Below are 14,430 nucleotides of genomic sequence, written 5' to 3' on the forward strand. Positions count from 1 at the left end.
CTGGTGGGTAGGGTTAGTTACCCGTAAGAGTTTGATTAACAGTGAGGATTGTTGTACAGTATGCTCTACGACGTACAACTAATCTGAGTAAAGTTCTCTTATGTCATCCAAAAAAAAAAAAAAGTTATGATCTAGACAAGAGTAAAAGGGAGAGGAATTGTTATTTGGGTTAGGACTCATTATGAGATACGGTCATTTTCTTGAAGATAAAAGTTCATATCTATATAAATAAAGAGTGACTTATCCTCATCTAGAACCTTATACTCGTGGATTCTCCCCAAAAAAAAAACACTTTATACTCGTATATTCCAACATCACGAGGCCTCAATAAGTGATTATGCATTTTCTTGCTAGTTTCTATAGATATAGCGTGTCAAAACTGTCAACCACACATAATATATCACACGGTTTTAGCGCGCGTCAAAATCACACCTAGTGGAATCCCAACAAGCTGGGAGCCTGGGAGTGGGAGATCATCATAGATTTTGTCAAAGGTAATCTAGGGCACGACACTTGGAAAACAAAGACCTTTCAATTCAACCACAAGGGAATCAAACCACTCATCAAATCCCATCTTCCCACAAGACAAAAGAAGCCAACTAGAGATTCCATTGGCCTTTTTAACACTTTTTTCCCAATTAGATCCCAAAGCTAGCAACCTCCACATTTGCTGATGCTGTTGAAGTGAAGATGCTATGATATTTCCCACTAAAAACATGGTCCATGACTCCATGTGGGCGCTTGTTGATGTAATACAAGATTCCATTAATCTGTGACTTCATGCATGTAAGGACCTTATGGCTTTGTCTTCTTCCTAGAAGATAATCAGCAACAGTCAAGATATTAATACTAGCAGTTGTTTATTGTTCAAAACTTAGATTAAAAAATTAAGTAATGTTATTGACATGTTGTGACCAGCACAACATCACTTTTACATATAGACCCTCTACAAACACCACTTTTATTGTGCACTAATCACAATATACCACCTCAACAATTGTGGAAAATTTGTGAAATTTTTTGTTCTTATTGGGAAAAAAAACTGATACAAAAGCTTAAAAGGTCGTATAATAACTGGCTAAAGATTTCTGAAAGGCTGGAAAGGGAAAGGGAATAACAAAAAGGATGTCAAAAGCTCTGGCAAAAATTTCCTAAAGACCAAAAGGGCAGAGTGAGATTTTTTGGATTGTCTGAACTCCGAGCCCAAACATCATGGGCACTTAAAATGAGACATCCTTTGAGCATATATGTAGGCTGAACGTGTTTCTATATGAGTATATATATATATAGATGGCCTACTGATCCAATGTAAACTGAGGGACTGAATCTTAATAGATCTGTAGTTCAAAATTCCAAGGAAGCTCTAATGATACCAGGTTGAGATTGAGCAGTACCAAATGTCAATCAATGCAGAACAGGTTTCTGGGGTTTTATTGTTCAGAAAACAAAGAAAAAAAAAGGTGCACTGATTGTTTTCAAGGTCAAATAAAGTTTGGCCTATTTATTGTAATTTAACTCAAGGCTTTGATTCATTTATGGAAAAAGTAGAGTGAAAAAGAAGCAGGAAATGGAAGCAGTATGGAGAGAAGTTTTCCCTACTGGACAGTTAGCAAACACACCAGAAATCTTCTAGACCCATGAATCCCAAAAGACCATTTTACACTTTATGCAGCAGTGACAATGGAAACAATCCGCAAGGTTGTAATAAAATTTGCCTGAAGACTTAAATATTTACACATGGAAGTCCCAACCATTGTGACAAAAGCATACACTAGCTTCAAAAGTAAAAACCCAATAATGGCAGTGAATCAAAGCCTCCCACCATCAAGCGCCATTCCTCCCCTCAAGAGAGCTTTATTAAGATTATGTTGATGCAGAAAATGAGGAAGAAGCAAGGCTGCCTATCAGTTATCACAAGGACCATAAGAATGTTTCAAGTATGGACAAAAATCATTAAACCAATGTCAAAGCAATTGGAGCATTGGAGAGGGATGGAACAAAGTCATATTGGAGTGTGACACTGCTATCGTGATTGAAGCAGTCACTCACAAAGAAGGATGCAATATATAATTGGACTATCATTTCCATTGTAGATGGTATTAGAAGATGTTACACATTTAGTTGTATGTTTAGTTAGGAAGTTAAAAGATGTGAAAACAGTGCAGCACAGAGCAGTCCCTTCTCTGGTGTGTTGAAAATTCATCTCAATTCCCATGCCCCTGCAAAGAATTCTTGTTTCTAACGCATCTAATCTATCTTTTGGATCAATCTAATTTACAAAAATAACAATAGAAGACTATTTCTCCAATTCTGTTGGTGCTAGGAGCTGTTGAGATGTTTTGTTGGATGCAACCTTAGGTGTTGTAATGAAGAGGATGTCTGCTTCCTATTGATCAACAAATTTTAGGTGAGAAAAAATATTATATACTAGCACAGATTTTAAGTGAAAGCAACTGATCAAAAGAAAGGGGTAAATGATCTAGGCCTTGGCAAGTCAGCATAACATATTTATCATTGACTCTTAACACCAATAAAAGTCACAAAGACTATTGAACCACTAACTTGCAAGACTTGCACAAAACTTGAAAGTTCTTGTCCCACATAAACTTAAATCTGAAATTAGAATTAAGGTTAGAGACCTTGTTCAGTACCAATTAACATGCTATAGACCAATTATAATGTCTATTAATGAACATTTAGGACAAAAATGTTACACACTTGACAGTTATAACAGACCAGATATTTAAATGCCAAGGCAAACTAATTCTTCAAGAACATGTTAGCTACGCGAAATTATCAGTTTAATCACTAAAAATCAAATCACTACAGATAAAAAGAGTCTGAGTCTACCAATGATAACAGTTATAAGCATTCACCCACGGTAAATGGAAAAGCAGCAAATCATTAGCATTTATTATAATGAATATTTCTCTTTAGCAGAAGATTGCAAATAGAAATGAGAATTGTAACACATTCAAAAATTATATAACCTGAAGAATGTCAAGGTGAGAACAAGATGAAAACATACTTAGCTGAGAGTTTGATAGCCTAGAGGACCTTGCAGTCCATTCTGTCGGGTGTCATTCCTTCCCACCAGAGCAGGCATCCAGGGGAACAGTTTGCCAAGTTCCTTGCTTATTGTACTGGGCCTCAGCTGTTTATCATTGATTCCAAATTTTGCTCTTTCAATAGCCTCCATTATATCTTCCCTTGTCACAGTTTCACTGCCTGCAAAACCCAGAAGACATTATATTTTCATTCATTGGTCCAATATTCACTAAGAAGACCAAATAAAAATAAATAAATAAATAAATAACAACACTGGGAAAGACGAAATAAAGGGAGGGGGGAGGGAAGGGGAGGGCTGCTCTAATGAATTGAAGGTGTTTACTTCAACCTCACCTCTACGGGCAGCAAGTAATGCAGCTTCATTGACGATGTTGGCAAGATCAGCACCTACAAAACCTGGAGTCAGGGAAGCAACTAGATCACAGATAAGATGTACGTCTTCCTCTAGAGGAACTCCTCTCAAATGTACAGCCAGTATCTTTTTCCTTCCTTCATCATCAGGTTCTCCTACAAGTACTTTTCTTGAGAAGCGACCAGGCCTACAGAGAGCTGGATCCAATGCTTCAGGCCTATTAGTGGCTGCAATAACAACTACTTTCATGTCTGACTCAAATCCATCCATTTCTGTCAGCAACTACAGAAGCAGAAACAGTTTTTAAAATCCATTTATATATATACACACACACATCCACAAAGAATTCATAATAAAAATATGGGTTTATGATTGTCAATAGAAATGACCCAACGATCTTGATAAACAATAAAAATATGCTAAAAAAGCAGTAGTCTCTGGACAGGAGAGAAAAAACAAGATGTTTGAAAGGGATAAATATATGTCTCAACAAAAACGCACTCAAATCTAGATACTTTTTTTTTAAAATTAATAATAAAATCATGGATTCAATTTTTTTTTTTTTTGGAAAATTCATTAGGTTTGAAATTAGTTCAAATTTTTTGCATAACATCAAATCATGCTCTATAAAATGAAACTGCATACTAATAATCTAGGATGCACGGATACTCCATTTTTGCTCACATACCTGTATTCGACATGTATCGTACTGGTATCATACTGGATACCTCTAAGATACATACCCAGTTTTTTTCCTCTCTTTTTTTAAAGTGCCAATACATCTATGATACACCCTTGATTTGACTTGAATACCATTGAAATCCAACCCCCGATAGTGAGAGATAGCACAAACTTGTAAAAATTTTAATTTATATTTTTTTATATATTGGTTTCAATGTTCAACACTTATCTAGTTATCTTTTATTTACTCTTTTGGATCTTGGTTTGTAATCTAAACATCATTTAATGGCCATGGATTCATTTTATTATCCATTATTACTCTTAAATTGATATATGCTTAAAAATATATAAAACATAAATGCTTAACAATATATAAAAACCATAAATAAAATATATATAATAAGTAATACTCATATCCCTGACATATCGTACCCTAAGCTTTTCAAGAAATGTTGTATCGCGGTACTGTACCCGTATCATATCTATACCCGTATGCGTACCCATACATCTTAGCTAATAATGCAAAAAGCCACCTGAACTATGAAATTTTAATAAACTGAATGAGTGCAAGAAATGCTAGTAGATTTAGATCTCACCTGGTTTAGTGTTTGGTCACGTTCATCATTAAAACTTCTACCGCGCTTGCCCCCAACTGCATCAAGTTCATCAATGAATATGATTGAAGGAGCACACTTCCTTGCCACATTAAAAAGGTCTCGTATGCGAGCTGCTCCTCTTCCAACAAACATTTCCACAAACTCACTTGCAGAAACAGTGAAAAATGGCACTCCTGCTTCTCCAGCCACTGCACGGGCCAGTAATGTTTTTCCTGTTCCAGGAGGGCCCACAAGCAATACCCCTCTAGGTAATTTTGCTCCTAGCTTTCCATAGTTAACAGCTCCTTGAAGGCATGAAACTATCTATAAACATGAACTTTGTCAATAAATACTGAAAAAAGAAAATTACATGTGTAGTAACAAGAGAGATCCAGTGCACTTAGTTCAAAAAATATTCTCTTAGACAAGAAACAATAGCTTTCAAGCAATTTTAGCAATAGCTTTCAAGCAATTTCAACAGAACATCAATAACAACATACAAGCAAGCCAAAGGTCCAGCACCATGTATAAGAACCTTGCTGCATGTCTTGGGCAATAGATGAGGAGAAAATTCAAATTCAAATTTTCATTACCCACATATATATATACTGATGGCCCATTAATATCACAACAGGATACAGTTGTTCAACAATTTCCCCAATTCTTGCCCCAAAAATATAAATAAAGGCCAATGGGACGGATGAAATGTTAGATTTATTTTTTCTATCCTACCATATACCCAGAAGAAAACTTATCCATCATTTATAAGCATCAAGAGGTGAGCACTTTTCAACTTAAAATTTTAACCATATTTTTTAGTGCTAAGGCCCAATTAATTTTTACTCCATATATATGTGTCTCTTAAAACTTATTTCTGAATTAGTGTTGTCTCTACTGCACTACACACAATTTAGAGTATTTTTTTTGTTCCTTAAAAAAAAAAAAAAAAAGTAAACAACCCTTTAAAAAGAGCACAAAAAGTAGCACAACCATAGTATAGAGGAAGGGTCTGTTTAGGATCCGCTTATTTTGTTGAAACTGAAAAATTTTTGCTGAAAATACGATAGATAAAGGTAAAAGTTAGTTGAAGATAAAGGTAAATTTTAATTGAAATAGTATAGTGGAACTAATAAATAATATAAAAAAGTGCAGTGGGACCTATGAATTGTAGCAAAAATAAGCTGAATAGTAAAATAAGTTAGCAAAATTAATCATGCCAATCAGACATGAAGTATACAAGAGGGCGAGCCAGAAAATTCAAATTCTAGAGCTTAGAAAGGCTCTTTTCTAATTCATGTTTAGATGTTATACTTAAACGTAAGTCTCGTTATTGAACTGAGGTATTTACACATGTTTTGGTAAATCTACCCATAGTTTTAAAATTTTCTATGTTGTGAATCCTGCAATTTAATGAAAGCTTACCACAAAAAATCCAAACTGTTCAAGTCTTAACTAGGGAAATTTTGTAAACATGAGGTATCTCCTTCATCTCAAAAAACATTATTGCTCATCAGGAAAACCATTCAAGTCCTATGCCTATATACATTGAAGATTGAAAAGAAAAAATAACCTTGAATCTAGAGCTTTAAAATTCATTTTCATCTCAAGCTGTACTTTGGATTTAACCAATCCCCATTTACCATTTTTCAAGTAAAATTTTGAAGTTGCCCATTTATGACCTTAACATATCCTTTTCCTATTTCATTGTCTTATTTGGTAGATGGGTTCAAATAAAAAATAAAAGAGTCAGGAGCAGTGTACACATTACACAAATGGATCTATGTTAGCCTGGGCAATGTCGTTCGAAACAGTGAACTTGAAATTTTAGAGCATACTGAATTACTGCATTACACAATTTGCCATGCGTTAGAACACACACACAAACAATGTAGCAATAAAATTAATACCAAAAACAAAAAACAAAACAAAATGCAAGTTATAATGTGAACAAGAAATGTACGTTTAAAATAAATCACCAACTTTTCTCCTTGAATAATACTTACCACTAATGAATATGACAGCATTTTGCTGGTTTAGATTATGTGGCTTCAGGCTGTCCAAAGTCAGCATGAAGTTTGACTAAGAATCTAGAATTTGATGAGGTGGTTTGTTAGGGCATGTATGGATATTAAAAGAGATCATCCCCATTCAAGATGATGATCTCTAGTTTAAAAAACAAAAAAACAAAAAATAAAATAAAATAAAAAAAGTAGAAAAAGATGACGATCTCTAGAAATTGTTTCATATTAAATTTAAAGAAAAAAAAATTACTTAGTAGTGAGCATCATCATGACTGGGGCATTGTGAAATTGGCAGCACAAAATTAAGAGTAAATTTTTAAATGTCAGCATCCCATAAACTGCTTATAAAATCAGTTTCAATGGTGTCTGAATGCTGAAGAAGATAATCAACTGAGCACCTATTTGGGAGGGCAATTTAAAACACTCCTTTTGAAAGTAAAGCTTTTTTAAAAACTTAATTTTTCCAGGCATTGAGTCCACGTCCACTAATAAGTGTTTTCCTTTGCAAAGGATCCCCATGATTATAGGAGGAACCAATCCTATAAATACCCAGGTTCTTATGACAATTTTATAATCTATTTTGCAATTTACAATTAAGAACTACCAGCCTAGTTCCTAGGAGGCCAATTGCAGTAAAATAGTGTGACTATTGCAAAGAAGGGAGGGGGGGGGGGGGGGGGGAATTTCTGGAGTTGCCAATTGGTCCTTAAACTGGCTCTACTACCTGAACAAGCTAACTCTGCCTCCCTGATTCATTTTAACAACAGCCAGAGACATATTCAAATGCTAGAAGTTAATATATTAAAATTTAAGAATAAAAGTAAAAATAATGTACCAATATGGAACTGCATCTTTTCAGTTTGGACATGCATGAAAAACTGAATCTGAAGGATTGAAGTATTACATAATCAAAGTTTGTTATCTAAAGTTCAAAGTCAAAGAATATTAAGATATTTCATTCTGGCTTCTACAATTTAATTATTTATATGAACAATGTCAAATATAGTAAACTATCAGCACAGCAGAGTACTTTGGTAGTGCCTCATGTTAACTCTTTATACTTTTGAGCTTCTTTCTTTTTTTATTCATTTTGGTATTAACTAATCTTTAAAGATACACACACTTTTAAATACATATCAAATAATCTCTGAAATTCTAGAGGCCAAAAATTGAATCATGAGTAAGAGCTCATATATTGGGGTTTTTTTCTAGCTTTTTGGGAGCATATATTAGTTTCAACCACTAGCCAGGGTTTAAATCCAGGGGCTGCATCCCCTGCTTACTTAGCAAAAAAAAAAATTTTAAGGCAGAAACTTCTAAGATTAAGAAAAAATCCACATCATACCTTGCAATCTTCAACTTTATACAAGTAACCAATGCAACAATGTCTTATCAAATACAAAAATCAAAAGTCTCAACATGAATCAAGGACAACATTTATGCATTAGATCTAACTTCAAGGAAGAACTTTTACCTCCATAAGCTCCACCTTGGCAGCATCAACACCCTCCACATCATCAAACCCAACCATCTGATTATTTGGTTGTCGCTTTCTTGCTGGGCTATTCGCAGCAGAGAGTTGCCGATAAAGAAGCCACATCAAAGGAATCAGAGGAATCCATAAAGATATAATAGTTATCAAAGTCCTCCTCATCAACGCCAACACTGATTGAGGGGCCGAGCTATATGTAATTCCCTTCTCTCTCATCAAACTAAGGAGAAACTTTTCATCATGATCAATTTTTCTTGTTGAATACTGCCACTCAGGCTTAGAAGCTCGAGTTCTAGAGATTTTTTTCAATATGCTCAAATTCAGTGCTTTGCCAGTTTTTGAACCATCATCTGTTGCAACCTTATCAGCTTCATTCTCAGTTGCAACATTTATTACTGGTGATTCCTCATTTGATGTTTGAGTACTCGCAACACTTTGCAAGTCAATATTGTAAAATATACGACGAGATCCCTCTTCAAGTAAAACCTTCGTAACAGATCCATTTTGAAGGCTCAAAATCAAGTTGGAATATGGAACAATTGTTGGAGCCGGCAATGCCGTTAATTTCACTAACAAATAGCACAACCCCAATGCAATAGAAATTGATAAAAGAGCCACTTGTCTTAAATTCTTCCGCAAAAATGTTTTAACTTCATTCAACATTGAGCTAATCAAAACTTTTTTCAGTCTTATACGTAATAACCTTAACCTCGGGCGTAATCTTAATGAAAACCTCCTTCTCAATCTCAAATATCCATTCTCTCTTTCACCCAAGTGAGTCTGTTTATCTCCAGTGTTTCCACTCCTCAGTGGCACAATTCCATTGTTACAAGACAACAACCCACGTTGAGATTTACAACAATTATAAAACCCCAATCCACTTTTCCCATTAATTATTGAACTAAGCTTACTGTTCCAGGACAAACCATGTAGAGATTTGCAACATATAGAGAACCCCAGAGAGGGCAATACAAATGAATTGCAACAAAAACCTCTATGCCTAACCAAAGACTTGGTTTTTCCGCAATGAACTCCCAATTTCTCTTGAGAAATGAGAAACCCAGTATTGTAGACAACAGGAAAACAAGCCATGTATATGTCTGTTTACACAGAAATAGCTATCTATCAAACTAACTGTATGAACTTTATGTATGAGTTTCTTCCAGCATTGAAACCAAAATAAACCAGAGACCAATGTTTGAATATTGGAAAAACAAGAAACTGTTAAAAGAGAAACACTTGCTAGAACCTGGAGCTGTGAATATCAATATGATAGACCCAGCAGAGTGGATAGCTATTTGGATATTACCTGGTTCTATCAACTTCTAGCTGAGAAATGGGATTTTGTTTAACTGGGTTTCTCCAGTTCGGGGAAGATAAGAAACAGCGTGGGCCATCACCTTTTAGATCCTATACTAATATTTAGCCGTAAATTGTGGGGAGGGGCTTGCAGTCACTGCTGAACAGTTTGTGCGAACCTTGAACAATGGAAAAAAAAAAAAAACGTGTGAACCTTGAATAAGGAAAAGATAATATCTGGTTCCGAGGAAGATTTTAAATATATATAAAATGTTAATCAGCACCGTGTCGTGTTTATTAACATTCTTTTTTTTTTGTGTTTTATTTAAAAAGAGAAAAAAAAAGTTGTTAAAAAAATTGCCAAAAAAAATTTGCCAAAAACTGAAAAAGTGTCATAAGGTGAAAAAGTTTCACAAAAAATTACCTAAAATGTGTTGTTAACGAGTACCTTACGGTGCCTGTTAACACAACCCATATATATATACACACATATATTATACGGGAAGAAAATATAGGTATAATACCTTAGGTGATATTCTTTAAATTCTCCACTTAAGATTGAACCATGTGATTAATTAACTAAAAAATACACTTCAATTCATGAGAAAAAAAACCACATGATAGAATCTTTAAAAGAAATAGTGTCCAAGTACTGAACCTAAGTCTTACCCTATATATATATATATAAACAAAATTTAGCTACAAAATTTGTTGTGGCCAAAGGCTACAACTTTACTCAATAAAATAAATATTACTACATATTTTGAAAATCTAACCATTCAATTACATATTCTTGTTCCTAAAAAAATTACATATTCTTGTTCCTAAAAAAATTATATGTTCTTTACACTCTTAATATACATGTCAAATTTTGTGTCAAGTGAATATTATTTATTATATATTTATAAGTTTATATATTACGCATAAATTTAAATTACAAAAACTTACGATTTAAACAATTTATTGATCACATAGTAATTGATCTTTATATTTTTTAGAAATTTTGCAAGCATAAAGGATATAAGAAGAAAATATAATCCAATAGTGGATTTGTTAATATTCACCTCTAATAAAAAGATATTAAGTAAACTTTGGCCTCTATATAGATAAATTATCTGCAAGGGGATTGTTATTTAAACCGTGAATGTCTCTATTGAAAATAGTTAGAAAACTTCAACCAATTGAACTATAAGGTTCTTAATGAGAAATGGATTTCATAAATAATAACTGTTGTTTGACTTTTATCACTAGGTCAAGAGACTTGAGATTGACAAGATATTTTATAAGTTAAGTTAACTATAACCTATTATGAGCTATGACAATTATAGTTTGCTAATGGTTAAGAGTAAATTATATTTGGTTCAAAAAATTTAGGCAAATTTAGTTACAAGTTACAATGAGGAGGGTTGTTTTGAATCCTATATATCTCTATTGAAAATACCAAAAGACACCAACCAATTGAACTACAAAGTTTAGTAAAAAAATTTAAAGGATTTGATAAATAATAATTGTTGTATGACCTTTAATGAAAATTCTAGTTTGATAATTGTTAGAGTAAATAATACATTTGGTTCAAGACATTTAGGTAAATATAATGTTGCTCCTTTAAATTTCAAGTTTGAATTTGATCCCTAAACTTTCAAAAAGAGAGTAAATTCATTTCTAAAATTTATGGTTAGTTCAATTTTAGGCCTTTAAATATGCAAATGGTTCATTTTTAGTCCATTAAATTTGGGATTGATTTGATCTTTTTTTTTTATGAATTGATTGATTGATTCGATCTTAGTCCCTAAATATGGAAAAATGTTCTATTTGGTCCCCGAAAAATGGGGTATCTCAATATCCCGTTACTTATGTAAACAAAACAAATACAAATATATATATATATATATACACACACACACACACTGTATATAAGAGGACTCCTTTCTTTTAACTGGACTTTTATGTGGTTCAAAAATACCCTCATTAATGAAGAGTAACTTCTTTTAGAAATAGAGTCATAAATATCAAATAATAAATTTCATTTTGAATTCAAAAATAGAATTCCTAAAATTTAGTATTCTTTTCGAAAGAAATTACAGTTTCTGCTTATCTATAAAGTTTATCATTTTTATTTGTTTGAAAAATAAAATATATATATTTCTAAATTATAATAGATGCAAATTATTAACCTTTACTCAAAAAAATAGACTAGCCTCTGAGCACGTGCGTGCATGCTCAGAGGCTAGTCTACCTATACTATATATAAGAGAATTTTCCTATTTCAACTAGACTTTTATGTGGTTCAAAAATACTCTCATTAATGAAGGGTAACTTCTCTGAGCATGTGAGCGCATGCTCAGAAGTTAGTCTACCTATACTATATATAAGATGATTTCTCTCTTTCAACTGGACTTTTATGTAGTTCAAAAATACTCTCATTAATGAAGGGTAACTTCATTTAGAAAAATAGTTATTAATGTCAAATAACAAATAACAAATTTTATTTTGAATTTAAAAAAAGAACTCGTAAAATTTAGGATTTTTTTTCCCTTCACAATCAAAAAAGAAATTACTGTTTATCTCTAAAATTTATCTTTTTATTTTGTTTAAAAAATAAATAAATATTTCTAAATTATAATAGATGCAAATTATTAATTTTTATCTAAAAAAATAAAAGAGCCTCTAAGCACGCACAACGTGCATGCTTAGAGGCTAGTGTGTGTGTGTATATATATATATATTTCCCTTTTTTAACTGGATTTTTATGTGGTTCAAAACTATCTTCATTAATGAAGAGTAACTTCATTTAGAAATAGGGTCATAAGTCAAATAACATTTTTATTTTGAATTCAAAAAAAAAAAAAAAACTCCTAAAATTTAGAATTTTTTCCCTTTCACGTTTAAAAAAGAAATTACAGTTACGGCTTAGCTCTAAAGTTTATCCTTTTTATTTTTTTGAAAAATAAAATATATATATATATATATATTTCTTAATTATAATATATGAAAATTATTAACATTTACCCAAAATGAATTTATTGATTGGGATAAAAATTGTGATAAGTAAAAAATTTGAGATTTGAAAAAAAAAATGATATACTTTTTTTTTTTTTTTTGAGAAAGAACACTATAATTTTATTGATGAAATCGGTATGAATTACAAAAATAAGATGCCGAGAAATATCCTCCATCCACACAGTAAACTCGCTAACATGTTTAGCAATGTTATGAGCTGGCTCGTTTGCTTGTCTTGGCACGTACTGAAACTCCACTAAGCCCATCTGATCTGCCACCTCCTTAGCTTCCATCAGCAGATGACCATACTCGTTCAGGGAAGATTCTTGCTTTTCAGACCTTTAATAGCAATCTTCGAGTCACCTTCCAGAATGATTGAAGAGGACCCGAGATCTTTGGCTAACTGAAGAGCTTTCTTTGCTGCTATCACCTCTACGGCAGCAACTGAGAAAGGTAAGTGAAAGCTCTCTACCATTGACGCTAGCACACTGCCTTCTGCATTACAGACTATTGCTCCCACCCCAGCCCGTTGATACTCCTTGAACACGGCTTCGTCGAAATTAACTTTAAGTTTTGGCCATGGTGGAGGCTTCCATATAGGCCGGGAATCAATACGAGACGTATGTTCAGGAGGACAAGGTTGAATGGTTCGTGTTAAAAATATATTAGCCCATTAACATAAGCCCAAACCTAATTTTACTTTGTGTGCAAGCCAAGTTTCCTACTTGTACTAGAAGTCTATTAGTTTAGGGTTTAGTCTACTATATATACACATGTTATGATTCATTATAACACAGGATTTGTACTACACTCTAATATATTATTGATGTAGCCCTTTAGGGTTTCCTCCGTGAATGTAGGCCGTTAGGCTGAACCACGTAACCCTCGTGTGTTATTGTGTTCTATACTTTATGTTTTTGCTTCCGCATCCATACTAGCATATTCAACATGGTGTATCAATGCTAATATTTAACAGTTCGAACAAATAATGATCTTGCCCTCTGCACTTCAGAATGCACCTGCTGCACTGGTATATGCTTCCCGCTAGTTCTCATTACATTTCTTCGATGCCATATTGCCTAGACCGTCGTGGCAAACAAGTTCAAATCCTTCCCAGTTTCAATGATTGTCTCCACCAAATCTTGAAAGCTAGAAAAACGTGGACTGGAACCCATGCTACCCACACTCTGCTCTGGGACCAAACCTGAGAAATTGAGGGGCACGACCAAATTGCATGGGGCACATCCTCAGGCTCACCATGGCAATGATCACAGCCATCATCAGATAGTACCATTCGGCGTCGAAGATTGTGTTTTGTTGTAATAGAATTCCTGATGGCCCTCCACAGAAAGTTTCGGACCTTGGGTTGAACTTGCAATCCCACACTTTTTTCCACAGTATATTGTCATCCAGATGGTATTCTCCAATATCCAAGCACCTTGACTTGTAGAGAAATCTATAACTCGATTTCACGGTATATGACCCGGTTGGAGTGAACGACCACACTAAAGCATCTTCCATTGGTTTGCCACACAGGAATTGATTTTATCAACTCCTTATCTCTGGAATTGAACAGCAAGTTCAATGTATCATGCCGCCACCCTTGGTTAGAAAAATCCAATAGAGAAGCCATTGTTGCCTCCTCCCAACCTGGCACCATTGGTGAAGAAATGAAAGGCATGAAAGTTGAAGGCAGCCACGGCTCCAACCAAATTCTTATTGAGGCTCCATCACCTACCCTTCACCTCATACCCTCTTTTAACATTCCCCTTCCTTTTAAGATGCTTCTCCATGCATGGGAACTAGCTTGAGAATCCAATGCCTCCATGAATGAGCAATTGGGGAAGAACTTCGGTTTGAACACCCTAGAGGGTAGGGAGTTTTTATTTTGGAGCAACCTCCATGCTTGGTTAGCTAGGA

General features: G+C 33.8%; 1 protein-coding gene across 3 annotated transcripts; it reads right to left on the reverse strand.

Moving 5' to 3' along the window:
* Positions 1-309: 309 nt before the first annotated feature.
* LOC142621771 (putative inactive ATP-dependent zinc metalloprotease FTSHI 3, chloroplastic) lies at positions 310-9,699 on the reverse strand. 3 transcript variants are annotated; one of them, XM_075795127.1, is made up of 5 exons: positions 8,194-9,699; positions 4,699-5,022; positions 3,403-3,703; positions 3,029-3,228; positions 310-814 (listed from the first exon to the last, which is right to left on the reverse strand). In XM_075795127.1, the coding sequence occupies exons 1-4, from the start codon at positions 9,301-9,303 to the stop codon at positions 3,029-3,031; spliced, it is 1,935 nt and encodes a 644-aa protein (XP_075651242.1). In that variant the 5' UTR covers positions 9,304-9,699; the 3' UTR covers positions 310-814. The 3 variants fall into 3 exon arrangements, with proteins under 3 accessions (XP_075651242.1, XP_075651244.1, XP_075651243.1); XM_075795129.1 differs by having other exon boundaries at positions 310-810; positions 8,194-9,592; XM_075795128.1 differs by lacking the exon at positions 310-814 and adding an exon at positions 2,006-2,386 and having other exon boundaries at positions 8,194-9,592.
* Positions 9,700-14,430: the final 4,731 nt, after the last annotated feature.

Source organism: Castanea sativa, chromosome 1 (assembly GCF_040712315.1).
Source record: "Castanea sativa cultivar Marrone di Chiusa Pesio chromosome 1, ASM4071231v1".
Lineage (NCBI taxonomy): Eukaryota > Viridiplantae > Streptophyta > Magnoliopsida > Fagales > Fagaceae > Castanea > Castanea sativa.